Here is a 27,935-nt window from a genome sequence, read left to right as displayed (position 1 = left end):
AAAAGTGACAGAAAAGCAGAGGAAGATGAGCGAGACAGCGTATTGCACCACTGCTGGGTGTTCTAACCATCCCTTGGAAGAACCAGTGGGGTGGGGGACGTAATCGGCTCCGCAGGTCGGCTGGGGGTGGGTTGGACAGGCCCCCATCGCGGTAAGGGAGATGCTCTGAGATGCTCTGGCCCCAGAGTAGCTCTGGGCCCTACTATCAGTTCAGATGCAAAGGATATGGAAATAAAACTACAGCTTGGCCTTCTTCCGCCCTTGGGGCTGGGCTCGTGGGATGTGGTGTGCGCTGGAACCCTGGGAAAACGACTCTGGTTTGGGACTTGGTTTTCAGGAGCTCTGCTTATTGCTTGCCAAAGGACAGAGCTTCCAATTCCCTCCCTGCCCCTTGCTTCCCCTATTCAGGCAGGCTCCAGGAAGGCATTTGTCCCATGCTCTCCTACTTGTCCCCAGAAAAAGATGATGTTGGACACGTCTTAAGAGCGGGGTTGGATGAAGGGGAGAACGTCTGAGTCTGCACCATACGTGATTACCTGGCCCTTCGCATTTAAAACCCCCTCCAAAAACTCCGGTTCTATCAATCCTTTCACACAGGGTGTAGGACTCAGGTTCTCTGGTTAGCTCTACGATAGCTGGAGTTACAGGCAAATATGGTAAAAACGAAAGAAACCAAAGGAACGACACACTGAGGAACTGATTATGAGGAAAGGAGCCATGATATTTCAGTGAGAAATACTATGGCGATTTGGCGCAATGCTGCTAGATACTGTTGGTTTAAAATGGACCTTTTCATTTCAAAGCTGTACACAAACCCTGGAAGAGAGAGAGAAGAGATGGAGGGGTGTTAAAGGCCAGGACAAGAGACAGACATTTCTCCTTTAACATCCCTCTGCTCATCCCATGCTCCAGCCTGACACGGCCAGCTACGTGCCCCGAGTGCTCACGCTGCCAATGGGCTCGGAAGAAAAGGGAACCGTGCCCAAGGAGGGGCTGCGCACCCCATGGAGGTGTGACCACTGCTCCATGCAGCTAACAGGATCATGGCAGATCGACACGACCATCTGGAGGTGCCGTGTCCTTCCACCAACAGCAGCAGAGGCTCCTGAAAGCTGCCCACCACCCCCGAAAGGGGACGAGCTGAACAGACAGACCTGAGTCACTGTACAGCTGTTCAGAGAGCTCCCTCAGTGTGGAGCCCACTTTCCCCACACATCACAGGACAGACGGGAGATATTGCTGCATGTGCTTGGCCTTGCACAAACGCCCGAGGCCTTCCCTCACCAATCCCTGCGCTCCCACCCAGAGACTACACAAAGCAGAAGTGCCGAGTGGCTACTGAAGGTCACCAGCAGCAAGACTCTGAGGGCGGCACTGTCAGCAGTGCAAACAACTGACCTCTGGAAGCTCAGCAATGAGACCCTCTATCTTAAACTTCATTCTCAGGACCCACAGCTAAGGGAGGGGCAAGGAGTTGTCTAGGGATATCTAGCCCATGGGCAGCTGGTACTGGAGATCTACCCTAGAGGCAGAAAAGGGAAGATCTGAACATACAGAAACAACAGAAAAATACTCACTCCCTCCTGCTACACCCCAGCCTGCTCCATCCCAAAGGGCACCTCCGGGTGCTTGTAGCTCAGGAGGACGTCTGTAATACACGTAGATGGATAACAAGAGGTGTTTAAATGCTGGCTGCCATCAGCTAGATTTGGGTGCTCTTGACTTTCCAAACTTTCCCCACAGTCTGCAAGACCAAAGAGTAACATCAGAGTTTGTAGGTGAAAGGGAGAAAACTCTCACTGCTACTTGGGACACTGGAGTCTACCAAGGGCCAAGGAGAGCAACGTTGATTGGCGCTTCTGGCAGAGGGCTCAGGCAGGGCCTGCGGTGCCGAGTGTGGCTCAGGGCTGGCATGCAGGGCTGTCCCTCATTTTAACAGAAAGTCATTGCAGTGAGCTTTGCCGATCTCACAACTACCTAAGAAGTCACACTGCGCTCTATGTGCTACAGCCCAGCTGTCTCCCTGGTGCTCAGGGCATACGGGCGAGGCGGTGACGACAGACCTTGAGAAGCATGTGTGGAAAGGATTCCAGCCAGTAGTGTGAGCGTCACAGGAATCCAAGGTAAGTGTCACTATCCAGGGAAGCCACTATGTGCTTAAACCTGCAGCCCAGCCCAGAATGCCAAGCGTCTGTACGGGCTGCACCAGAACTGAGCACCAGCACATGCTCTGTGGGGAGGCTGGTAACAGTGCTTAGAGTCAATCAGTGCAAGCTTTCGACACACCTCAACTCTGACCTGCAACAACTCCCGATCTTTCAGCCTCCACAGCTCTGCCAACGCAGATCTATTATTCCAGCCCTTGGCCATGCTGAAACAGGGAATGCCAACTGTACCGTACTCTACAGTATTACGACATGCCTAATGCACTGCTGGCTCTATGCACAGGAATACCACCAAGGGAAGGGACTCTGGTGTGGACCCATATCTGATAGATGAGGATGACACAAATCAGCGTCACTTCTGACCCAAACCAGATTGCAGCAGAACTCAATCACCTCTGCAAGATGCCTTTTCAGCCCCAGGCAAGTCCTTACCCTCACTCTCCCTGGCATGTAGCTGCTGGCTGGCCATGAGCGATGACTGGCTGAGTACTGCATCAGACATCCGAGCAGAGCTTAGTGCTTTTCCAGCCATTAAACTCATTCCAGGCAAGTTATCCAACTGGACCTGAGGAGACGGCAGAAGGAGACAGAGTCACACCCCAGTGCTCCCCCCGGACCAAAGGCGACATTCACAAGTGCACATATTCTTTCAGCACACTACTAAGTTATAAGGAAAGTTACCCAGGCCTGGACTATGACAGAACTGCTTCCTAACCCCAAAGGGCTGATGTACGTGGTGCTCAGCACAGCTGTCCTTGCTCCTCTCTCTCATTGGCTGAGACCGCACTGCTAGGTTGTTCACCAGTATTGCCTGACTGGAAGTTTGGTTCTTTTGCAGCTTATGAGACACTCTGGGCTGTATTCATCCCTGCTGCAACTCAAATGTTTTCAGCCAAGGCACCCTAGGGTGCGCTTGACCCTATGGACTTGGGTATATGTGGGTAACCTGCCCAATACTTGGTTAGCCACAGGTGGGAGATTTCACTTTTGGGTTGGTCTTTGCTAAAAGCACTTGAAATACTGCCTGGTACACAATGGACATGCCGCTGAGATGTTCCAAAGGCAGCGGGGGAAGCATGTTATCGCATTGCTCTGCACAGCGCTGGATTCCAAGTTAGCCCCACAGGTTGATAAGCTGGTAGTGAATGGCCTATTTGCTCAGCCCTAGAATGAACACTTCATAGAAAGTTTTACACGGTCTATAAGGCCTGGCAGCCATGAACCTTCTCAAACCTACATAGGCATCATCGCTGTTCTGTATGGTGTGATGTCTCTGCAGAGTTCTGGGTCTGTGGTGTTCAATGGAAGCTGGTCTTGCAGAATAACCCACTCCATTATGATTGGGCATCTCTATAGCTTGTCCTGGAGAACTTCTGTCCATACAGTTCCCTACAATGGATTCTTGGAAGTTAGACAAAAGAGAAAGGGGATTAGTATACAGAAGCCAGCGGTTTCCTGCGTGGTACGTAACATGGAGTAACTGCTTTAATGAAGAACTCTGGCAGGATGACAGAAGTCAGGGGGGATGAATTAACAATCCATTAGCCCATGATGACTGTGCAAAAAGGATATCAACTGGACATATACTTCTTGTTCCTGACTGAGGAGCACAGATTTGTTTTTGCCTCAACTCCAAAGCCCATAGCTGGGCTGCTCTATTGAAGAGGATCTCACGACTGGCTTGACTACTGATCCCAGTCACAGCTAGCAGTCGACTGGAATCACGCCAGGAGAACTCAGAGGGAAGAATGCACAACTTCTGTCTCAACCAGATACATAATATTTGAGGAGAAAGAAACGTTATCACAATGCTGGGAGACACCCACACAACCTCGTTCCTGTCCAGTACTAAGATGGCCTTTTGCTCCCACTTGTTTGAAGGGGTCAGATGTGCCTAAAGAGACCACTCCAGAAAGAGATGCTTATGATTTCCGTCTTGTAGGTCCCAGAAGGGCCATTCTGCATAACCTTGGAAAAGGGAGTTACCAAGATACTAAATCTGTATCAAACCACTGCTCCTTGCCCTTTGCAAACATGTTTGTAGGAAACTGAATATCTGTGCAAGTATCCTGCCTGGCAAAGTCCATCCATAACCTGCTGCAGGAGCTGCTGTGTCTGAGGGCAAGGGTTACGTTTCTACCAAGCAAAATCTAATGTTACTAAAGGTCGCATTGGACTCCGAATGAACGAGGAAGCCTCTCCCCGCTCACTTCTGTCACACACTGAGCAGACTGTTTCACTAACCAGCCCTCTCTTTGTTTCAGGCAGGCAGAACAAGCCAGTTGCTCTTTGCACAAGCTTTACAGCTCTAGGGGCCTGATACTTGGTGAACTCATGGGATCAGTGACGTTGAAAGGGGAGCATCCACCTGTTAGATCATCAAGAGAATCTGCTGCAAAGGCAGGATACACAATCTCTGCTGGGGGCCTACCAAGCATACAGCTGGTGTGTGTCCAGGCCACTGCGCAGCACCACAGCACCATGAAGAGCCCTGGTTCGGTTTTCCTGCTCTCCAGGCCACCAGGCATTGGGAATACCTGGACAATGTGACAGCTCACGGGTCAGAGGAAAGGACCAAGCACAACTCTGGAGCTGCACTGAGTAGCTCCTCCATTTCTCCTTGGGCACAAGGACAGCTGCCTCAGGGCTACAGAGGTCCAACCTCCTTGACTGGGAAAAACAGAGCTGCCTGGTGCAGTGAATGCAGAGGTGCTGCACTGCTTTGGAGAGACCCTTTCCAAAGTCAATATTGGACACTCAGGGACAAATCCAACCTGGGTGTAACTCTATTGGTGCCTATGGAGTTATACCAGGGATAGCTGTGGTCTCTTTGCTTTGGCAAGATTTCATGCCTGGCTTTTATCGTAAATGACCTAGTCACTGTTTCAAGAATGACCCTGTTCCCAGTGAAACCTTTAGCAGAACATCCATTTGTTTCAGTGCCATCCAGACTAGGCCCCAAGCTGTGCTGCCCCAGGAAACTAACACAATTCAGGCATGCGGGGGGAGGGGGGAAAGGGGGGCCTGCACCTGTCCTAAGGAAGATACCACATTTCAGCAAAAGCAACAATGTGGCTGCCCCATTCCCAGTAGAGAACATCCGTCTCTCACTCTGCAGCCAAACAGCACTTCCGAGTCTGGGATTCCTGCTCAGTGAACGGGTCTAGACTCCAGGTCACTCTGCATTAACATGTCCTGGTTCTCACGGACGAGGTGTAGGTACAGAATCTGGGTTCAAATCTCCCTCCCCATGAAGAATGGGGTTTGGCAGCCTCTTGTGCCACACTCCCTTTGCCCACAGTCAAAGCCGATCTAAGTGGCGTTATCTGTGCTCAAACCAGCTTGCGACTCAGCTGGCAGAGACAAGTGTTATGTGTGGATCAACTCGACCGTCTATCCGTGCTACTCAGCCATGCCAGTGTCCCTAGCCCTCCCAGCTCACTTGCCAGCCCCAGTATTTTTGGGGGAAAGGAGGGAGTTGAAATGCACTGATCATGCTGCTTTATATCACAATTACATGGTACTTCACCATGCTGTGGTGTTATGGGACCAGATTTTGCAATAATACAAGTCTGGGTCTTGGCTTTGCCTCCCTCGGCACGGCCACAAGGTTAAGTTCAGTTAAAAGTCTCACTTTCCTGGAAAAACAAAACAAGACTTGAGTTACCCTGGAAAACAAACTGTTGGAAAGAGGCTGTGAGAAAACTGCCACCCACCCACGGCTCCGGCTGCTGTTCAAACGGGGGGAGCAGTTGTCTGAGTGGGCAGCTCACCAGAGCTGCAGCTATCAGCAACCAGCCTCCAAGGGCTGCACAACGAATGCCAGGGCAAATCTCGAGTGAGAGAGGCGCAGTTAGCCCAGCAGCCTGCCTCCACGAGGCAGCCCATACACCTGAAGCTCCAGGGGAGGGAGGAGTTCCCACCTGAACCTCCTGCTCTATACAAACAGCACATGGAGCACTCGCAGCTGCCCCTGCGGTCAGCACGTCTCGTGGTCAGGCCCAGGTTACACAGAAGCTGTGTATACAGGTTTCATTGCAAACCCCAATCTGAAGTCGTTCCTTCCCCCAGCTGCTGCCTGAGCAAGGTAAAGCTCTGTGGCGGGAGTCAGTTATCCACATCTGCATAAGGCACTTTGCTTCCCACTTCCCTGCATGGCTTCAACACAACAGGGGTGACAGAGCAGTGATTTGTGGGTAACCTCCAGGGCTACTAACCGGTTTGGGGGCTGGAAACCTGGGCTGGGCAGCGTTTTCGAAGCTCTACGGCATCTGGAGCACAACGATGCCCCGTAAGCGAGTCACTGAAGTCCAACCTAGTGGGCCACAGCTGGTGGGAGCCTTCATCAGGGTTTGGGTGAGAGGCAGCGGTAAGCGGTGGCGTGCCCCCAAACTCTACGTAACGTCCCAACACACAATCACACTTCCATGGGGCCAGTACGAGGCCCACCGTACTCATCAGGCATGCCAGAGAACTGGAACCAGGAGCCGCTTACTCCTCAGTGCATACACTGAGGTGCCAGTGACCGGGAAGTGGCTCATAATCTCTCAAGCGTAAATATCTACTCTATTGCTTCCACAATGCATTTTCCTCTTAAGGGAAATCACAATTTAAAAACCATTCAAACAATGCTGTGAATGTAACTAGGGGAGCTCAAAAGACAAGGCTGACAGTCTAACCTTTGTGGGGGGATGGGGCTGGGAGGGCAGAAAAATCATTCAAGAGAAACCATCACAGAGTTACCCTTGTTTGGGTTAAATATCCCCCAGCAGTGCTCCCCAGCCACTGTTCAGTGCACGTGCACAGAGCTGCTGACAACATGTGGGTTGTTTTGTATGCGACAGAGTGGAAGTGAACTCTCCAGTGCTATTTACATGGAGGTTTTATTTCACTTAATTTGTACACAAGTGTGCCTGGGTCGCTTAATTGTTAGCCCAATCGGAGCGGGAAGAGCATAGGCTAGATTCCAACTGGGTTATTAGACACAAGGAGGAAAATAAAGGTCAGGGGAGCTACACCTCTGAGTACAATCTACTATATTAACACACTGCACAGCCACATGCGCACTCCCGCCCCTTTCAGAATAGCTTGCACAATTTCTGGTACATGTTGACTGGTCTTTACTCATTTACAAAGTCTTGCAGTCTAAAGTCCTGCTCTCCTGTGTATCGTGATATTAGCAGAGCCATTAGCAGGGCACAAGCATGGCTTTTGGCTTGTTGAGTCATTCGCACCATTTTACATGCAGTTTATTTAGCTGTGTCAATAATAAAGATGACCCAGGTCAGTAAAAAACAGGAACTCAAAAGAGGAGTTTCCAGAGCCTGCTTGCACTAGGACAGCTCTCTCCTTTCCCAGGGCCAGGCCTGGAAACTGAAGCACAGCAGGAAAACTGGGGTCTGACAGGGCCAGCGCGTTAGTGATCTAAATCACCAAATGCACAGTGAAGGAAAGCCACTCCTCGCCCTAGTCCTCACTCTGAAGGATCCTGTTCGTCTCACATGCACACCTGCTTGAACACACAACATGACAAAAGACCTGTGGTTATTGTCTCAACATTAAGCAGTGCCTACTGAGTGGGCAAAGCACCAGTACAGCAAGGGAGTCAAGCGAAAGGTGGTGGCTTCAAATAAGATGCATCTCATTGCTACAGCAGATATAGCTCTACCCTGCCAAGTGGCACTGCTCAGTGCCTTCGCCCCTCTTGAATGGGGGGGCAAGAGGGTAATTCTCAACACACGGGCTGCACGGAACTACAATGCAGGGAGAACAGTCATTTCAAATCATGCTGCTCTGTCACCACAGTCACAGTGGGTGGGGAGACCAGGAAAGGGAACAGTAGTTTCCACAGGACCAAAACCAGGCCCGAGCCACTCACTAGGAGCAAGTTTAACAACCAGTTTTCCTAAATCAGATCATTCCAGCTCATTCTGGGGCTACCAGTTAGTGCTCTCTGTTACAGTAGCAGAGGGTGCTGGCCCGAGAAAGGACCCTGTGCACTACAGGGTGTATTTCACTGACCCATGTAGCACTGCCTGCACTTGGAGTCTGCTCGTTAGCAAAGGAGGAACCAGTCACAGTGTTGGGCTGTGGGGATAATTTAACACACACACTCCCTTAATTTGGGGCACTAGATTAAAAAAAAAACAAAACAAAAACAGATAAACCACCCAAAACTTTGTAGCTCATCTCTAAAGGCAAAGCAGGAATCCAGGGTCTTTTTTCACTACCTGCAGGTTATAATCATCAAATTCCAAGTCCTAGGAGTCTGGCAGTGTCCCTTTATTATTTAACAATTCTCCTCCTCGTTGTTTGGTACGAAGTTTGTACAAGTTCACAATTTACTTACAGCCTTAATAGCCAAAAGACTCCAGAAAATTCGGCCCTAAGTTGACTGTCACTGAAACTCCTAGTTCTGTCTGATATACAGAGTCATCTCTGCTTGCATGTGGTGTGTATCTGACATTGGAAAAAGCTGTTTCATGTACACAAGTAGCACTAAGTCTTACCTCTGCTGGGCACCTTATTCCTACTGAATCCGGTAGCTGGCTGATGTCTGTAATGATGCGTCCCCAATTCCTGCCCCTGATTAACAGTTCCTAGCAGAGATTCTGGGTCCCCATGCCCTCCTGCATTTAAAAGCAGTGGGTTCTCATGGCCACCTTTGGTCAATGTATTTGAACTCTTAGTGTCCGGAAAGCTGTCCCTGGCACCCTCACATGCACAGTCCTCCTCCATGCTCTCCGAATGGATCAGAGCTGGCTGGTGTACATACCCATGCGGCGCCACTGCTGCAGATACCTGCTGGATACATTCTTGTGCCCTGATTTTTAAGAGATGTTGGGGGCTGTTGTGATGGTACGTGTCAGCATTCTGATAAGGCACAGACAACGACTGACGCTCTGATAGGTTCTGTCCCATGCTGGGGCCCATATTCCCAGCATCTCCTTGGCTCATATGTCTGAACAACTCTTGAAATTCTTGCTGCTGTTGCTGCTGCTGCTGTTGCTGCTGCTGCTGCCGCCGCTTGATGAGCTGTGCAAATTCTGCTGGGGGCAGTCGCATGTCCGTGTGCCCCGTGAGCGAGTGCCGGGGGGAAAGCAGTCCCTGGAGGATATGCGGTACCTGCTGGTGTCGGCTGTAATCTGGCGGAGTTGGGGACAGCAGTGCCTGCTGTAGTGCCGATGCTGTGTAGTGCTGCGGCTGCTGCTGATGTGCACTTTGAGGGAAGCTGGGGAACTGGTCAAGTTGAGGGACCTTCAGGGCTTGCTGCGTTGTGGGGAACCCCACCCCTGCTGATGGGCTGTAGTTGCTGGGGGATGCACGGGCCTGATCTGAGAACAGGTGGGGATGTAAATGCACCTGGTCATAGTTAGCAGGGGGATACCTGTTCATGTTCAAGCTGCAAGGAAGAAACGACAGTGATTGTGTTGCAACAATCAAGAGTAAACCCACGAATGCAGAGGAGGCCGCCACCACGCGGGCACTCTGCACAATCTCCCAGTCCAACAGGCTGTACGAGTTCAGGGTGGTGGCTTGAGCGCCTAGCTGGAGCGGAACAGAGGGAACCAAGGTTTGCCACCCAGCACCTCTCTGGGAGAGCTGCAGAGACCACGCACTCAGACCCTGCAGAAGAGCACATGCCCCAGGTCATCGATGACTCCGCAGGGCCAGGTAAGAAGGAATGTATGAAGTCTCTGGAGATAGCTGGGGGAGTGCAGATGGGGAAAAAGGTGCTGTGAGAGGCAGAGCGCGCCTGTCGGAGCTCTTGAAGCTAGTGTAGGCTCCAGCCAGACCAGGCACAAAGGGGAATTAGAAACGGCCTCTGTACTTCTTTATTTCTCCCCTCTTATTAAAGCACAAGACTCTGCTTGAGCAGCGACCTGCATTCCTAGAGAGAAAGCTGGCTTCCTACCCAGCACGGCTCAGGAGTTGTGCTGACTTCACACAATCCTCACCCCCGGCCATCCGACACCCATCCCACTAACAAAGCCCTGAAGCCTGAGGGTTTGGACTAGGATCACAGCTAACTCCACAACGTGACCAGCGCATGGCCTGCTGCTGGCAGCGAGTGCTGTGCCCAGCCTTGGCACACGGAGCCATGGTGGCAGTACTCTGACCGGCCCTGTTTCTTCTCTCCTCCCTCCCCCCCTCAGCGCCTCCCCAGGTCAGCAGAACATTTAGAGAATGGCCTTACCTGTGCGACTCTGCACTATCAGCACTGAGCTGCTTGGACAGTGGCCTGTGACCGTACGTGAGAGAGGCCATCAGGTTAGCTCGATGCTGCATTTGGATCTGATTGGCACTCGGGTTGATAGACATGCCTCGGGGGTGGGGGGACAGGCCCTGCCCTGCCACAGCTGCCCCTTGCAGAAGGTTGTTGCTGAGCATATCTCCGGGCTCTTGCACTTGGATGGTGACCGGCTGCGGCTGCGGCGCCATGCCCATGCATGTCAATGCCACGTTCGGGGGCGGGGAACAGTTACCAGACTGCTGGAAGATCGCACTGTGGGAAGGCAGCCCTTGGAACTGGGACTGAGAGGCTGCACCTACGAAGAACAATCCCTTTGAGTAACTGCACTGAGCTGCTGCAAGGCTTGAGAGCACGTTCTCTTTAACAGATACAGCGTCTGATGCTATCAGGGCCAAAGGTAAGATTTTCAAAACCAAGCTGCACTTCAGTGGGTGATGAGGCGTGCACCTTTCCTGACTATTCAGAGCTAAGGTTTCATTGTACTACAGCCACAGCTAGAAATACTTGCAAGGCAAAAGAAACAATACCAGCATAAAGTTATTTGCATAATCAAAGAATAATATCCCTCCTCCCTGCCCCCAGAAATGATAGGCAAGGACCTCATGACATGTAACAACATATTCCAGCTGGCAAGATCCACTGCAAGTATGCTGACAGCACCAGCCCCTTGTGCCAGATGAAGAATCTTGTACACCGGCTATCTGCGCCAGGCACTAGAATTTGGAGAAGACATGAACTGTTTTCCCAAGTGCTTTATAAACCATAAGGTTCTGACAAGCGGCCTGCACAATAGGAGGACAGATGGCTTGGTCCACTCAGTGCTTACCATGAGTCTGTAGCATGCTGCTATTCACAGGAGGGGGGCTGCTATTTGGCTGCCTGAAGAGATGATTATTAGGGTGGTTTGGGGGTGGACTAGATGGCTGAATCCGTAACCTACACAAGAAAATAAGCGTCTTTGTAAATTGCTCTTCCTGATAAAAACACTTGTTCAAGTTTTAGAACTGAACTCTAAGTGCTTTTAAAAAAAAAAAACAAATAATATAAAAAACTCCTTTAGAATCTTAAAGGCTTTGCAACATAATTTCTATTTTACCTTCATTAGCTATCTGGATAAGGGAGTATGGCCCAGTGGTTAGAGCACAAGCCTGGGACTCAGGAATCCTGAGTTCTAGTCCTGACTCATCATGACCTATAGCAAGGCTCTCCCACTCTGCCTCAGTCTGCCTCATCTGTAAAATGGGATGACATTTACTAGCCAACAGAGGGATGGGAGGGAGGGGGAAGGGTCTAAAGAGTGTTTGTAAATGGCTTGGCATTCAAGGTGCTAGAGAAAGTGCTCATGCTATTATTGAAACCCATTTGTTTTCAAGTTGGCCAACAAGCAGCAGTTCCGGGTCAATATAAAACAATGTTATGCCATCAGGTTACTTTCAAGGTTCTCTTGGACAGAAATGTTAAGAGCCTGATTGCCAGAGCCGTGCTCCTACAGCTCCAGCTGCAGCCTGCACGTGCCTCTAGGAATGAGGCCCAGTTCTCTAAGGTTATATGCTCCCAGCTGGCTTTGGGACAGGCCTGAGTGCATCACTGAGTGACAGCTTCACCCCCCACCCCCACACTTTACCAAAGCAAACCCCTTTCTTTACCTCTGCAGCTGGTGGGTGAGTAGAGCTGGCTGGTTTTCACATGGAGCTTGCAAGGGTGGAGATGGCTGAGGTGGGCGAATACAATCCTAAGCCAAGCACCAGAAAGAAGGAGAACAAAAAGTATTTGCAATTAGTCAGTTCCCTCTTGACTGAGAGAGTGTGGACCAATAAATTAATCAACCTAAGACAGAAGCTCTCGCCATCCTACCAGCTGCCATGCATTGCGTTTGAAAAGCCTCCCCCTTGTTCCTCGTTACAGCAGGTCAAGCAATCTAACTTGCCACATGTACAGAAGTGTTCCTCCCTCGTCCCATGGGGCCATTCCGTATCTCTACTGCAGAGAAACCTGGCCAGGATTCAGTCTCGGTCTCGGTTCCAGTACCTGAATCTGCTGATGGAGAATTTGATGATGCTGCTCCTGCTGGTACAACATGTGCTGCTGCTGTGTCTTCTCCAGAGTTCTCTCGTCCATATGCCCACCGTACATCTTCTGTAGCTGCTCACACTCCTGTAATGAATTCAATACACCCACAACATGATCTCTTCCTGCACAGGAACCCTGCTGTGCAAAAAAGGCTTTCACTCTGCAGTCTCCTTGGCAGAAAGAGCCAGAGAAAAAGAAGAAACTGCAGGACAGAAATGCTTATCCATGTAGTTAGCAGCATGTGTGCGCATAATACCAGGGTCATCTCAGCTCTCTCATACAGTGGGAAAGAAATAGATTCACATGGAACTAAACTCATGGGCTATTTAGTCTCCTTACACTGCAACTGCAAGGAGTGCAAGTGAAAAGCATCAGACATGAAACCCCCAAGATTAAATTAGTATCTTGTGCTCTTGCAGTGCTGCACAGGGAAATTCCCCTCTTAGGGCCCAATCCAACTCCAACTGAAATCAGCAACAAGACTCCCACTGAGGTCAAAGACAGGACTATGCAATTTATGCCACAGCAGAGCAAAATGGCCTTTCAATGAATGTTACGGCAGGCTCTGGGACTGCAGTGGGACTTCACTGCCATTAAAAAACAGTGAAGGCACCAGTGGCTTTTAGCAGCAGTGGCTAAGAGGATTTTCAAGAGTGTTCTTCAGTCTGGTTACTCTGTGCAACACCACGGATTGTTATTCAAACAAGCAGGCCAGGCCCAAGAACCAACCATTTCAACTTTGAAATGGGATTCTGGGGACTGGTTTCATGTGCGAGTCTTGGGAGAAACTCGGTGACAGTCTCTAAGGAGCACAGGTATCAGGGCCCACGCTCCTCACTGGAGCCTGACTTCTCAGACCTTACATGTGTTTCTACAGCGATCTGTCAAGTCCCCAGAAAAGGGGAAGCCCCAAGGTCCCCAGGCTGCAGCTGAGATCAAGCGGATGATGGCACTGCTACAAAGCACACTCAAACACACAGAAGGAGGGAGAGGACATGCTCCCCAGCTGCAGCTCTGAAGAATGTTTAGATCCAGGAGACAAAGCAGTAGGAAAGGTTCCTCCTTTGTTTCCCCTGCCGGTAAGTCGGTGACCTAAGCTAATGCATTGCGTCCCTCTTCCTTCCTTTACCTGCTGGAGCTGTTTGATGCTGCTGTTATTGCCCATTTTCTCCAGGTGGGCTTTGAACGCCTGGATGCTGGCAGCACCGTCAGAGAAGCGGCGAACCGGGGAGAAGCGCTCAGTGGGGAGGTGCAGGGTGTTTGAGTCCTTGTAAACAGAGCTAAACACATGGGGAAGTGGGTTAGTGGGGCCAGCTGAAAAACAAACTCAGCTACAGAGACATTTCATTTACATCAGCTCTGCCAAGTTCTGCCTGCCCAGAAGTTCTATTTCTGGGCGAGAAGTAAGTGTCATTAGTTTATTCATCACCCCCATGGTACAGCGTTAGCAAGTCCATTTTGTGCTAGGGCCGGTACATTTTCTCTAAGATTTTGCCAGTCTGATTTATATCCTAACTAGATAATAACAGGGGCACCAGTCTGTAACTGGCCATACGACTTGGCCTGGCACTTGGTTCCACCGACCTGCAGAAACCATTCAACGGCTAAGAACTGAAAGGCGTTTCTCCATCTGAGTGCCTTTTTCATTCACCATACCTCAGAGTTTACACGGTGACATTTTTGCTAAGCTGGAGCGTCCCTATATTCCAGTGGGATGGGAATACTTTGTGCTATGAAAAATTGTTGCATGTTCATCTATCTGAATTGGGGAAGTAGGAGCCAGTCAGGAATGCTGCTGTCTTAGACGAGATGATTCTGCTGCTGGGAACAGTTGTCTCTCCATGGCAAGGCCTGTTCTGTACGAGGAGACCCTAACAAGCATAGCTGGAGCTTGCCTGCTCAGTCTAATTCTAAAATACAGTCGGCCAGCACCTTGGGAATTCTAATGTCAACAAGCCCAGGAGCAGGACCAGCATAACCAGCTCCTCCCAGTACTACCCCAGACGCTTTGCTTGCGGGTACACCTAGAGAGAGGCTTCACTGAGAGAAGGGCCAGCCACTGGATTGCCAGGAAAGGAGGAAAACACTCATTTGTGCATCAAAAGGGGCACCAGTAACCCTGACATCTGTGGGGAATGGAGGCTTCCCATTCGAATGCCAATAAAGCGTAGACCACCACCTAGCAGTAAGACCTGCCCTCTCTCAGCACACACAGAGGCTTCCGGGATCTTCCATTTCCTAGATGACACATGCTGGTGAACTCGGCAGACTGGTTTATTCCAAGCACTAACACGCATCAGGCCTTGAAGATGAGGGAGTTTTAATCTGAACATGTTCTCCCAAATGCTGCACCTCATGTGACTACAGAGGGATAGATGGGGGGGGGGGGAGGGGGGAGGTGTCAAAAAAGGAAGCTGCACTTGTAGGGGGCCCTCAAGACAAAACCAATGATGGCAAAACAAAAGTTTTAGAAACACTTCTAAGTCTCCAGTACGTGCAGATAAAAACTGCTGTGTCCCAGCACCAGTGGATGGGGGTGGATGAGATTCACACCCCAAGGGTAGGAAAGACTCTGCTGACTACACAGCTATCAGGTCTATTCTGCAGCCACTCTGAGCCAGAGGAGAGGCACTAAACCCATTGTGGGGGGGATGTGATGACTTTGTTTCCAGGAACAAACTTCCCTTTTAATCTGGGTTCCTATATATGAGTTAAACCCAAGCACATTCATCCTCAAGAATGCATCTTTAAGAGTATTACAACACACTGCTCTCTCTCCGCCCACAAAGCAAACACTAACACGAGGACCCAGTTAGTTTTCTGCCCAGATGGGTTTAGCTTTGTACCAATTCAATCCATACAGAAAACGAGTGGACAAAGTATGGCTGCAGCAATGGTCTTTTTCTGTGAAAGGCCCTTAGGGAACAAGTCTTTAGAACATCCGTGCGGATGGTGTGGTTGTAAAACAAACAGAAGATAATCTAGCTCCATACAGTAGTGCTTCAAACCCAATTACGTTAGACGGACAAATTGGTACTTTAAATATTTTATGTATGTACAGAGTTCTCTGCTAAAGCCTGCTCTGAAAGACAAAACGGAATCTCTGCTGGAGAAGCCACCCCTAGCAGGAGTAAGATTCTCATTCATGTTGTAACATTTCCAGGATGTCAGTTCCAGTTATTTTCACACGTTCAGCCCTGCTTGGTAAAATGTATTTTAAATTCATTACAATTTTAAATATGTTCCAACTAAGGTTAGAGTTGGCTGGCTGTCATGTTCCCTTTCTACCAGTCAGCAAGCCAAATCTGTCCATCTGACCTTCCAACTCAGTAACGGGCAGCAGAAGCAAACGAGGCAAGTGAGCATTGTGCATCAGGTTCCCAAGCATGCTGGGATGATGCACAGGAACACTGCCCCTGGCACTCCAGACTGGCTTTCTAGACTACCATGTGTTGAGACCTTTGTAAGTACAAACCAGCTTCAAACAGACTAAGTTAAGCACCCAAATAAAAGCTGGCAGCTGTTCAATAGCCAGTACTTTGTGGTTTACTGCAGGTTTTGCCACACTACAAGATACAGCCTTCCGCTAGCTATGTCTGAGGTGTACAGAGACTTCCAGCTGCTTGGTCTGGGGCCAGATTTGATTTTCAAGTTTCTCTCTTTTAATCTCATGCATGTCTGTAGTCCCACAGGCTTACAGGCCTCTGCTGTGACATGTAAAATGCTCATCATTGTGAATCTGGAATGAGCCAATGCTCTCCTGCGCATGTGAAAACAGAGGAGCAGGCACACGATGAGAGAGGAGAGCCAGTGGAGGCAGGAGAGGCTCATTCTAAAAAGCCTTACAACAATATCAACAATTTAAATGGCTTCATTTAAACCTCCATTCTGAAGTGACCCTGGAAGCAGGACATACAATATTTTCTGTTTATTTACTTTGCAACTGTTTTTCTTCTCTTCCTATAAAGCACTCGGTGACCCAGGAAATCTTACCCCTCCTCTCCTGCCTCCCTACAAGTGTTTCTACCCAGGAGTAACTCAGGGTTTATCTTTTGTCTTCTAGAGTTCCAGCGTGGCACCAATGCCGACTCAGTCTGCTCAGAGTTCACCTGTCTCTGCTGATTACACCAAGGCTCAGCTCAGCTCAGCAGGTATCTGGCTACAATAAAGCGTGCTTTAACAAGCTTGCCAGCGTGAGCTGGTTAGAGGATTTAACATGAGCACAAATCTGCTCTTCTAGGTAACTGCTTTCTCAATTGTTCAGCAACTGAAATCAAAGAGAAATGAGCATGACCGTTTACACTTATGTTACACCCTCTGCTTTGGGGTGGGGGGGGCAGTTTTTAAGCTGTGTCTGTGGTAGTAGTGTCTCCAATTTGCTGCAGCATCAAAGGACTCAGTAGAATTAATAGTTCTCAAAGTCAGGAGGGCCCTTCCTCCAGAATTTTAGCTCACTTGGATCCAGTTTTGCAGCAGTTCCCTCAGCCACAAAAGTTATAATTGTTCTCCCTCAACCCTCTCCACCAGAGGATCATATTAGAAACAAGAAGACAAACAGGGAGCTTTGCACGGAGACTCTGCAGTGGAAACACACAACTCTGGTGCAGTGAGGTATCTAACCCTACGTATAGTTTACTCCTGGTGCAGCCTTTCAGACAGCATTCCACTACTGAATATTCCATAGCAGGTTTACTACTCACTACAGGGTTGAGCCTTCTAGCACATTAACAGAGCTTTCCACTAAACTGGATGGTTTCATCTTAATCCCAGCCCTGGGGCAAAGGCAGCCATCCTGGCAAATCAGCTCCAGCCACAGAAGTGGGACTGGAGGGGAAGAGCCAAGTGATTCCTGCCCGTGAACGCACCATGCACTTAGCAGGGGAGGAGCCAGTATCTGCTCAAAAATGAAGCATGTCCAACCGGGCCAGCCAGCTTCTGCTTTGGGGGTCTGCTCCTGTCTTCTTTTAACCCCTTCATGCCAAGCTGGATTTTTTCTGCACTCCATTCAGACGACATCTGAGCGCGTTCCCTGGCACAGAGCTGCCCGAATGGCCGGTGCCATTACTCACCGGTGCTGATCGGGTACCAGGTGTGGAGCCCAAGCCCGGGATCGAAAAGACTGCTGTCCTAGCTGCCTCTGCAAGTCTGGAGGGATTTCAGCTGTAGGGTTGGTCATTGCCAGAGTGTGCCTTTTTGACCTATTTGCCAAGTATCTGCAACAAGCAGGAGCATATTTTATAAGTGGAAGAGACTGATGGGAATACTCCAGAAGAAGGGAGCAGAAGCAGATAATCCAGAGTCATTAGGAAAGAAAAATGCTCACTGCAGCGCTCAGAGCCTGCTGTGATTTGTCTAACACCCATGAAAGAGCAAACCGTACTGCCAGTGTCTGTCAGATTACAGGGACGTTAACTGCTTAGTAGAGGGCTGAAGTCATAGCCAGTGCCAACCTTGGTGAGAAACAGAACGACCATTCATCATCTCAGGAGAAAAGCCCCACTTCATCTCATGGGGAATTCTCAAGCACATTCCTTTAGCTCTAGTTTCAGTGACTAGTTAGTTTCTGTAGGGATTCTTTCTCCTAAAGTGGCGCTAGTCTGAAGGGTAATAACACTGCCTGCCTTACGTCATATGCACTGTGCCCGTGGGACTGGTTGCATGAGTAATGCTTCCAGCGGGACACCATGCAAACAGACGCTGTGCATGTTTCCCTGCGTGGCTCAGCCTGCACACTTCAGTCCTCACCTGCAACACTCTCAGTCTTGAGTCTGAGCAGAGATCAGCATGCTGAATGGTCCCACATCAGATGATGACATTTACAACATCGCTACCCCGGCTGGAGATTAGGCTGTGACCTGCCCTTTGCACTGTGTGTGTGATCTAACCTGGATCTGAACGTAGGTTCAGAGAGAGGAACAGCGTGCGTGTAAAGTGCGCCATCTAGTCCCCACTCTTGGATACTTCGAGCAGAGCCTGGGAATCAATGTATGGAGGCTGCACCAATGATGCCTAAAGCAAAAATGGCATGGAAAAGTGAGGAGCCAATTCAGCCCATTCCCTTCCTGGAGCAGCAGCCCCGGCCCTCCGAGAGCTTCCACCTTCGGCTGTAGACAAGTTCAGGGCTGGTTTGGGGATTTCTAGCCCTATTGTTCCCTTTGTGTTTTTGCTGGACGCTAAGGCAGGAAGGGCCTGATTCAGTGAGATGGCAAAGGAGGCAGCTATCCTTGGATATTCTTCACTCTTGGGCAAGCACCAGGACAGCTCTCTCAGGTGCTAGCAATGGTGGAAAACACTGACAAGGTTTGGGGACAGAGTGGAATCAATGCCTGCACCCGGACTAACCCTCCCACCATTGCTAACTCGGGTGAAGCTGCACTGGTGATGAGTTATGGCTACAAAGATTCCCGCCCCCCCCACACAAAGCCAGAGGGTAAAATGGGGGTTACAAATACTTTGATTTGATTTCTTTTTGATGTCTGTAACTAAAACCTGTACAGTAGGGGAAACAGCAGCACTTAAAACTATGGCTCTGCAAAAAGCATTATCCATTGACACAAAAAGCAGCCAGTTAACAGAATGACGAGTACTTAGTGGTGTGGTGACTTGCCAAAATCTGAGCCAGTAAACGTTTGAGATCCATTAGATGGAGACAGGGAGAGTTTCCCAAAGAGCTTCACAACTGTGGTTTGCTACAATCATTTTATTTCATGGCTCCAGGGAACAATCCAATCATGAACTGCAAGTGTTTGGCTGAAAAAAAAGTTTTGCAAGCTCCGAAGAGACGTGATTGCGCCCTGGGCACGGGGAATGGAACGCATGCTATTTCAAGGTCAGGCAGCCTAAAGCAAACAAGGGCGAAAGACGCTCTGCGGTCACTGCAGAGGGCATTCAAACCAGTGTTCTGAAAAGATCAATATTAGCTTCTGTCCCTGGTGTTAATCCTGTTTACTCTTCTGCTGGTGATTAGTGGCATGTCACAGCGTAAGAGGGTGGGGAGATGGAGGGTTAATGTGCACCCATTAAGCACAGTTGAAGCCTGGTCCCGTCCAGCGGCTATGGAGAATGTGGCCTAAGCGCACACAAGAAGGATTTGGGGGTAATCGTTTCAAAAGTAGCTAAGCCCCATTTTCAAAGGTGACTTAGGTACCTCAGAAACTGCATCCCATGGACTTACAGTGAGACTTGGGTTCCTAAGTCCTGCACACATTTTTGGAAGTTTTACCCTTGGTCTCAAAACCCTACCTGCCAAGCCTGACTCTTGGAACCTCAAAGGATTTGGCTGAAAGAGAGATTTTAAATATGGACACATTGGCCGTTTGCCAAGAGCCGCAGGGCTGCATCTTATTTGCCCCAAATGGAAAAGGCTGCAGGTATGTTCAGCTTTACATTTGGAGCAGGGGCCCATGGAGACTGCAGGTCCCAGCTTGCAACTTTTGCACAGATCTGAGCAGTGCCATCACTGGAGAGCTCTGATGCCAAGAGACAACGTTCAGTATCGACTGAGGGCAAGACTTCTTTGTCAAGCTAGAGCATGGCATGCTGGAGCCTGCAGTGTCTGCGGGCCATGCCTCCATAAGATGGGAATGACCATGGGTGGCACCGTATAGCTTCCTGGGCCACACTTTGGCTACCCAGAATGTGTAGACTCCTAGCCACTGGAAGCACAGGGCATTTTTTAACGTGTACCATGTTTGGCTGTTTTCTAAGGCCAAGTAGCCAAGGGAATCTTGGCACATGCCCTGGACAAGCTACTGTTGTACCCAACTGTCCATCACCATTAGAACCCTTCTGTTTTCCAGCACAGAGACCAGTGGAGTTTACAAGGGATCTAGGAATATTATGGGGAATTAAATGGCTTTAGCAGCAACTCCCTCACTTCTATACCTGCCTGCTGCCCACCCGGCAGCAATTTGCATCCTTCTTGGAAGGACAATATCCATAAAAGCTGAGAAAAAGCCTGTTCTCACCAAGTTCCTGCCCACCAGAACTGGGGAGAATCCATGGCACTTAATAAGGAAGATCATCTGCACCAGTTGCTTAGCAGAAAAACTAGCTAAACAAAAGCTACTCTGGAAGCATTAGCAAGGACAGTGTTAGTGTTTTCGGTACATACGTTGGCTGGGGAGAGGAGTGACATTTCGGAGTTGATATTGGACCACATCTCACATGTCGGAGCAGACTCCTTCAGGACTACGGCTATGGCTAGAAGTCTACATGACTACAGATACCCAAGGTTTTATCAAACTCACTTCAAGGCATCAGAGTTGGATGTTTACTGCAGGTCTTAGTCCAAAGGCCGCACAGATAAAATGAGACCACTTCCCCAGTCACTCAGCAGGGATGAGGGAGGGTGCAGTGTCTTAGTACTAACTATGCAGGTTAGTTTGGTTTGCATGCTGGTGCACCCTAAGCAAAGGAGTTGAGTGCTCCGAGTTTCTGGATACCCTATTTTCAAATGGCCTGCAGAATTTCAGGTGATGTCAGGTTGTTTTACTGAGTCAGTGTCAGGCAGAGTAACTGCCTGGTGCAAACAGGCACCCATAAAGGAAAAGTTGAAACTGTCACCATAATCAACACCTGCAGCTTGGGACGAGGTTGATTGGTTGGGTTTTTCTAAATCAGCTTTAGGGCACCGCAGGGTGAGCTTCTCCAGCAGCACAAGGGGAAAGGCCAACGGACGGGATGTTACCTCTGCACAGCTTCCTGATCCGGCTCCCCATCGGAGCTCTCCTCATCCACGGGGGTAACTGCTGGCACTGCCTGAGGAGAGAGGAAAGGGGAACCATGGGCTCCAGAAGGTGGCTTATTCAACGCTATCTTGGGCTGCAGAAACCTGACCTTCTGGAAGAACATTTAAATACCAGACATTTGGGTGCACTCAGAATCCTCCTCCAGAACACCCTCACCATCTCACCCTACACAGTGCAACCTATATAGGGGCAGTTTCTTGTGGTGCTAGCAGGAAATTCAGTAATACACATACCTCCAGGGGGAAGCACTGCCCACATTAACACGCCAGATTAACACTGGCCGATTTTCCTTTCTCTCATCAAATAAAGCAAGAGAGTTGCCAAGCTACCTTAGCAAGAGAGTTACAAACATCATGCTAGTCTCAGCACTTCTGAAGAGGAGAAATATTTCAATTACTACTAATAAATGAGAAATAAAAGGCCCATTCAGCATCAGCACGGGACATTCCTCACAGCAGCAAGATGCCTGGCCTCTAGTGCTAGCAATTTTGTGCAGGTCATTAATGGAAGCAGGAAGATACTCAGCTGGGCAGATTCCAGCTGAAAACCCCAGGAAGATCCAAGACAACTAAAAGGAGCAAAGCGATTAGAAACCTGGACAGTGAACATAACATTCATCTTTGGAAACATGCCCCAGACACAGACACTTCCAGTGGGAAGGAGACAACCAAACGGGGGGCTGGCTTGAGGAACACATGTGCCCCCAATGGTCAGCACTACTCAGATAGGGGCTACAGTCAGACAGCCAGGCATGCCAATTCTGAACGCGGGGCTCCCTGGCAGCGGTGTCACAAAGGAGGAGACCAAAAGCCAGACGCTAAGCAAGCAGCAATGTCGAAGGATCTCGTGAGCTAGGGAAGGGCTGCCGGTAAAGGAGAGGCGCTTGTGATGCACACGGTAACTGAAGGACCAAAGTAGTTTAAGTGCCAGGAGCACAGGCCTCGTGGGAGAGGGAGGCTACCAGCCCTTCTGTACACGGCACTGAGGAACACCACCAGTCACAGCATGGCCAGGAACTTGCTGATACTGGCAGTGAAGCCACCATCTGTTTTAAACGGTTCCTTTGAATCCTGCTTCAGCTTTGCCTCTGGAGAGCAGGTGGGTAGAGAGGGCCAAAGGAAAGAGTGAGGAAACCCTCCCAAAAGGGAACATTATTGTAGGATGAACATCCCGGAGGAAGGAAAGCAAAAGCAAATGGCAGGTGGTGAGTCCCTGCCAACGTTGGGAATCTGGCATTTCATTCCCTGTTCGCCCATGCAGTTCTTTCGCACACGCCACTCCCCCCCGGCCTCTTTCAGTGCCAGTTCTGCCAGCAGGAGGACGTGTTTGTAAACACGCCACCAACTCTGTTCTTCCTTTGCTACTTACTGGTGTCATAGTGACGAGCGGGGAAGGGCCTCGAGGTCGCTTCAGCAGTTGTTGTGCGTGCAGCTGGATGTTGGCTCCACCGTCTGAAGCCCGCCGCCCCAGAGGGCCCATTCCATTCAACAACTGCAGAGTGGGGGGCTGCAGCAAGGACTGCTCCTAGGAAGGACACAGGGGAGTTATCACAGAATACGCCTCCTCTCTCGATGGAGGATCTTAGAGCACTGTATAAATACCAAGGGAACAGCCTCACTGGCCTTGGGTGAGGGGAAGGATCTTCAACACCTTACTCCGGGGGAAACTGAGGCACAGAGTGGTGGAATGACCTGCCCGAACTCTTTGTCAGTGGCAGGGCTGGGAGTAGAACCCAGATCTTCCAACTTTCAACCCTGAGCTTCAGCCACAAGGCAAGCTGGGCCTCTGGGTTTCACACGCTTGGAAGCCAAGGACCATGGTCTGATTTGTTACTAAAATCACTGATCTCCCCATCCCCATCAAATGAGTTTCTGAATTTTAAATTGTGGGGTGTTTGTTTTTACTCAGAACAACAAGAGGGACAATCCCAGGCGGTAAGCGACATCCAACAGAACTAAGGTCCAGGCTCAGCGATCAAATCGATCATTAAACCTATGGAGCAGACTCGGAGCTTCTCCAGAGCACCAGCCTGCATCTCTGTGTAGCACTGGCTGCAGTTGTGGGGAACATACATAGCAGTTGGTACCTTGTACTCCAGCTGGCCAGTCGGCTGCAGGTTCTGCATAGGCAGCATATTGTGCATGAAGTTCATATTTGGAGTCACCTGCAGGAACGGAGCCTGGGGAGTGACACGAGGGAAGCCTGGCAGGAGCTTCTGGAGATCTTCCATCACTTCCGTGCTGCGCAATCACATTCAGAAACATGGGACTTAGAAATAACCCAAGCAAACCAACCTATATGCTTGCTACCGTCAGCTCTACTTCTCAATGGCTTTCCCTGTGGATTTCTCCAGCTCAGGAGTGTGGCCTGCACCTTAAGTGTAGCAAGTTCTTTATTTTTAATGGGCCCTTAGGTTCTCAGAATTGGGATTTTCCAGGGCTAACCATTCATGCAAAATGCAACTGCACTTGGCATCATGACAGTCTCTAGACACTAAGACATTAAAAATAAAGTGGCTCATAGCTTTCCGACCTCCTTTGCCTCTCTGCCCAACACAGCCCCCAATTAAACAAAGCCAGCCAGAAATAGCAACTGATTCATTGGGGTAAGGAGGAAATTGTGTCCCTGCCTGAGAGGCCTGCCAAACAGGTCACCGGGAAAATGGATTTTTCAAGTGAAAAGACATGGATTTCTGCTATTCAAGTGGCACCCGATTCCCTTCCCCACCCAGCCAAGATCATGCTTTCGAGCAAGAATCCCACCCTGCCATTCCATTCACCGCAGAGCCAGATATACCGGGAGCAGGAAAGCAAAGGGATTTCACTCCTAGATACTGAAGGGTGAGGGTTTCGACATGTGTTTTTACCATTAAGATATGAATCCATCATTTCAGTAGATTATATAAAACCTCTGACCTTTCAACAGGAGCAACCCAAAGGTCTAAGAGCTTCTTACAACCTCCAAATCAAAGCACTGTACGGTACCCAGGTGCCTCCAAGAGCCATGGAAAGCCAGAGAAATATCTTCCATGGATTCACAGAGAATGCCACGGGGGTGGAGGGGAACCCTTTGCTCCCATTCAGGAGAAAGAGCCTGATACTAACCGTGGGTCTGCAACTCCAACCGTGTGCCTTCTCATTGAGAGATAACGGACCAGGGCTTCAGGGGATGGCTCTTCCCCTTCGTCACTGTCCAGGTTCATTGTTCCATCAGTCTGGGGTGGGGGAAAATACAAGAGGTTTTGAAATCAGGTGCCAGAAGCCCAGCGTGTCACTAAGAAAGGGTGCTCACAGGAGTCAGCAATGGAAAGCAACTTGCCTCTATGATCTGGTTCTCAGGGTTAATGAGCTGGACTTGTGGCACATTGATACTCATGGGGTTGCCTGCCTGTTCCGCCTGCAAAGCAGAAGGAATTAAAACCATGAGCAACCGGGTTTCTTTTCCATTTTAAAATCTGCAGCAAAGTCCTTCCGGTTGTGACTCTTCCTACTGGTCAGCCACTAACAGCCCAGGCAGCACAGTGCTCTTCGGGAGAGATCACCTTCTTCCAAACACATTAGCCACTTGCAGAAGGGATCCCGACTCCACCTCTCCCACTCATGCTCCCTTCTCAGACTCCTGCTATTGAAACTCAGCTGCATTCCCAGATGCTGCACAGCAGAAATTGGAGCATTTTCATGAAGAGCAAAACAGGGTTAGGCTCCAGCAGCACGTTGGTACAGCCACTTGGGGATGAGGGGGCAGATCCAGGAGCCAGTTCTAAGCTGTTCTTTTCAGCCCACCCCCAGGAGCAACTCTCTCTACTCCCTGCATCTCGACTCAGCAGCTTGTGTGCCCCTTCTCACAGCCTGACCTCTGTTAAATCAAGAGTCTGCTCCTCAGCAGCTCCTGCTGCCAATGGAAACAGCTTCCTCACACCAATCCCAGGTCACGGACTCTCCGCTTCTTAACCCAGAACATCCCCCTCTCTGCCCTTTGGCTACACGGATGTCTGCCACTGCATTACAAGGTAACTAGGTACAGTGGGTTGGGGCAGGCTTTGCATGACTAAATGAAGTTGCAGTCTCATGGCCAGAAAGTTGCAAACCCCAAGAGTACAGTAACATTGACACACATGAAAATCTACCACTCAGGCAAAGAATCGTCTCATCTCTCCTTACCAGGATGAGGACATTCATGAAGGAACTCAAGTTATTTTACTTACCCAGCTAAACAAACAAGCTCTGACCAAGTTGAGCTTTGCAAGGCTGGGGGGAGTAATGACTAACCCTGCAGTGATGAAACGACCCCATCTACGTGGGACCCACCTGGATGTTAGCTGGTGTGGGGAAGGCCATGGTCCGTGGCACACTGGGAGGTGCTGTAATGCGCAGATTCTTATGTCTCTTTAATCGGTCACAGAGCAGGCTATAGATTGCACTGTAGTGATCATAGGCATCTGTCCTTAGTGACTAGCAAGGGACGGATAAGAAGAGATCAATTTTTTTTCTAGTAACGAAAATAAATCCCCTCCCCTTCCCAGACCCACTCTGCAGAAGAAAGCGTTAATTGGCAGGTGTGATCAGCCACCAACATGACATTTACCAGCTGCAGGGGACAGCCCAGGAACAGAGGCACTTGCAAGCTGGTTCAAGTTACCTGTAGCGTGCGCTCTTTATCCAGCCCCATCTCCACCATTGCTAAGAGCACGTCTTCATTCAGTGGTTCCATCTGCCTTTCAATCTTCAGGTGCTGACATTCTGCTATTAACTGCAAGGGCACAGAAAGACTGTCAGTGCTCAGCACCCCGAGGGTGGCAAATGTTCACTGGGTGGAGCACACCATAAACCACCAGTGCCACAAGCCTGCAGCTGGAGGGCCCGCAACCCATGCTGCAGCTCAGCACAGTATCTAAACACTGAGGGTACAGTGGCCTGCCTGGGCAAAGCAGGAGCAGAAACAGCATCTCACTTCACACTAGCCATGGCCAATGTGACTAGAAACCTGGATCCCAAGTATGCCATCAGCAGGGCAATCAAAGAAACCCAGCGGCCTGGAGATACCAAGACGAAGAGAAAGATGTAAGATGATGAACGGTCTAGAGTCCAAGAGAGGAGAGGGCACTAAGAAAAGGACGACAGCGCGTAAGCTGCATGGCCCAGCGGGGAGAAAAATACCTGCATACTTGCACTTGGGAATTGTGAACTCTTTACACAGGACATTCATTTGGTTCTGAGTCACTCTAATGGTCTCCAATGTGCACACAGGGCCAGTACTCAGCCCTCCTCCCTAAAGCCCGCATTCTGGACTCCCCACACCCTTTCACCCCGTAGACACACCAGAGCCTTCTGCCTGCTCACCCTGTCAAACTCTGCATCAGCTTCCCCAAGCTTCATCCACTTGTGTTTGCAAATCTGTTCCATTGACAGCCGCTTACTTGGGTCCAGCACCAGCATGTGGCGGATCAAGTGCTCACATTCTACAAGAGAGCAACAAGAAAATGAGTAATTCAGTAGCCAAGGGCAACACCTCCCCGGGGACGCAGCTTTACGCGGTGTCGGAAACAAGGGTGTATGTTCAAAGTAACAGACACACTGCTCTGTCTACAGGGTCACTGACAAACAGCAAATATACACATGCCTTGTGTCAGGCCTGATTCCATCTTGGACACAAGCGTGGGATTAAATTCCAGACATTTGATGTTTGAGTTTAGCATCTACAAGGACGAGGCACACGCTCCACCCAAAGCAAAATTAAACCAAGATCTCCAGCTCAGCCCAGTTAAAGGGACCCCATGCGGTACTGGGCCCTCACTCCTCAGCTGACCAGAAGTTAGTGACTGCAAGAGGTTTTGCAAGGCACAAGGGCAGAAAGACTCCAACTCCCAAGGGACATCAATGGCTTCTGTCACTCAAGAGCATCGGTTTTCTTTTCCTTATAGCGATGTGCAAGACAATGTTGGTGCAGACCCCGCGTTAGTACAGCAAAAATCAACTTTAAAAGTCTGTGGTAACATTTTCATTGGATTTCAGTTGTGCAGAAGCTTGCTTTGAAAGCATTGATATTTGGGGCCAAATCTGTCTGTCTGTCTGTATATCTTTAGACCTGAAGAGCTCGGTGTAAGCGCAAAAGCTCGTGTCTCTCACTAACGAACAGTTGGTCCAATAAAAGACGTTATCTCACCACTTTGTCTCTCCAATATCCTGAGCCCACCTGGCTACACCACCACTGCATACATACCTTTAATTCAGTATACTTCCCCCCTAGGAACCACTCAACACCAAAGCCCAGTTTTTGAATGAAATACGAACTCACTCTTTCATCCAACAAGCAACCATCAGAATCAATCCTGTGATGTTTGTTACAGCCTTTAGGTGGCACACATCTACCCTCCGCCTACTTGTTTACTCTGGCAATGCAATACAGCCCATATTTCAGGGTTGAAGGGCAAACCACAATCACCATCTAACAGGCTGCCAAGGCAGGATTACCAAATGCAGGCTTAATGCAGGAAAACACGTTTCCCCAACTTCCTTACAATAACAAGCACCACCACCACACCTGACCTACGCTTACACCATGTAAACTGATGACAAGTTCAATCTGAAGCCAGAGAAAATGTCTTATTTTCAAATTCAATTTGCCATTAAAGCATGTTATAAAATATGAGCTGGAGTCTCCCCCAGTAAAGATGGAGGCTTGTCTGTAGTTAACAAC

At 49.6% G+C, this 27,935-nt stretch overlaps 1 protein-coding gene across 4 annotated transcripts in view; it reads right to left on the bottom strand.

Moving 5' to 3' along the window:
- Positions 1-460: 460 nt before the first annotated feature.
- SIK3 (SIK family kinase 3) overlaps positions 461-27,935 on the bottom strand; it is a 144,175-nt gene continuing 116,700 nt past the window's right edge. For 2 of the 4 annotated variants that reach the window (XM_039496219.1, XM_039496222.1), the window contains 19 exons: positions 26,579-26,697; positions 25,878-25,988; positions 25,547-25,690; positions 24,558-24,635; positions 24,344-24,453; positions 23,326-23,479; positions 22,608-22,763; positions 21,179-21,249; positions 17,559-17,702; positions 13,619-13,769; positions 12,448-12,573; positions 12,066-12,151; positions 11,246-11,355; positions 10,363-10,714; positions 8,675-9,567; positions 3,403-3,566; positions 2,598-2,730; positions 1,578-1,744; positions 461-816 (listed from right to left, as the gene is read on the bottom strand). In XM_039496219.1, coding sequence (XP_039352153.1) covers positions 1,587-1,744; positions 2,598-2,730; positions 3,403-3,566; positions 8,675-9,567; positions 10,363-10,714; positions 11,246-11,355; positions 12,066-12,151; positions 12,448-12,573; positions 13,619-13,769; positions 17,559-17,702; positions 21,179-21,249; positions 22,608-22,763; positions 23,326-23,479; positions 24,344-24,453; positions 24,558-24,635; positions 25,547-25,690; positions 25,878-25,988; positions 26,579-26,697 — 3,260 coding nt within the window. In that variant the 3' untranslated portion in view covers positions 461-816; positions 1,578-1,586. The remainder of the gene's footprint in view (positions 817-1,577; positions 1,745-2,597; positions 2,731-3,402; positions 3,567-8,674; positions 9,568-10,362; positions 10,715-11,245; positions 11,356-12,065; positions 12,152-12,447; positions 12,574-13,618; positions 13,770-17,558; positions 17,703-21,178; positions 21,250-22,607; positions 22,764-23,325; positions 23,480-24,343; positions 24,454-24,557; positions 24,636-25,546; positions 25,691-25,877; positions 25,989-26,578; positions 26,698-27,935) is intronic. The other 2 variants (XM_039496220.1, XM_039496221.1) reach the window with 2 other exon arrangements.

This window comes from Mauremys reevesii, linkage group 12 (assembly GCF_016161935.1).
Source record: "Mauremys reevesii isolate NIE-2019 linkage group 12, ASM1616193v1, whole genome shotgun sequence".
NCBI classification, from domain to species: domain Eukaryota; kingdom Metazoa; phylum Chordata; order Testudines; family Geoemydidae; genus Mauremys; species Mauremys reevesii.
Note: the sequence above shows the minus strand (reverse complement) of the source record. Positions and strands in the feature narration are given on the sequence as shown.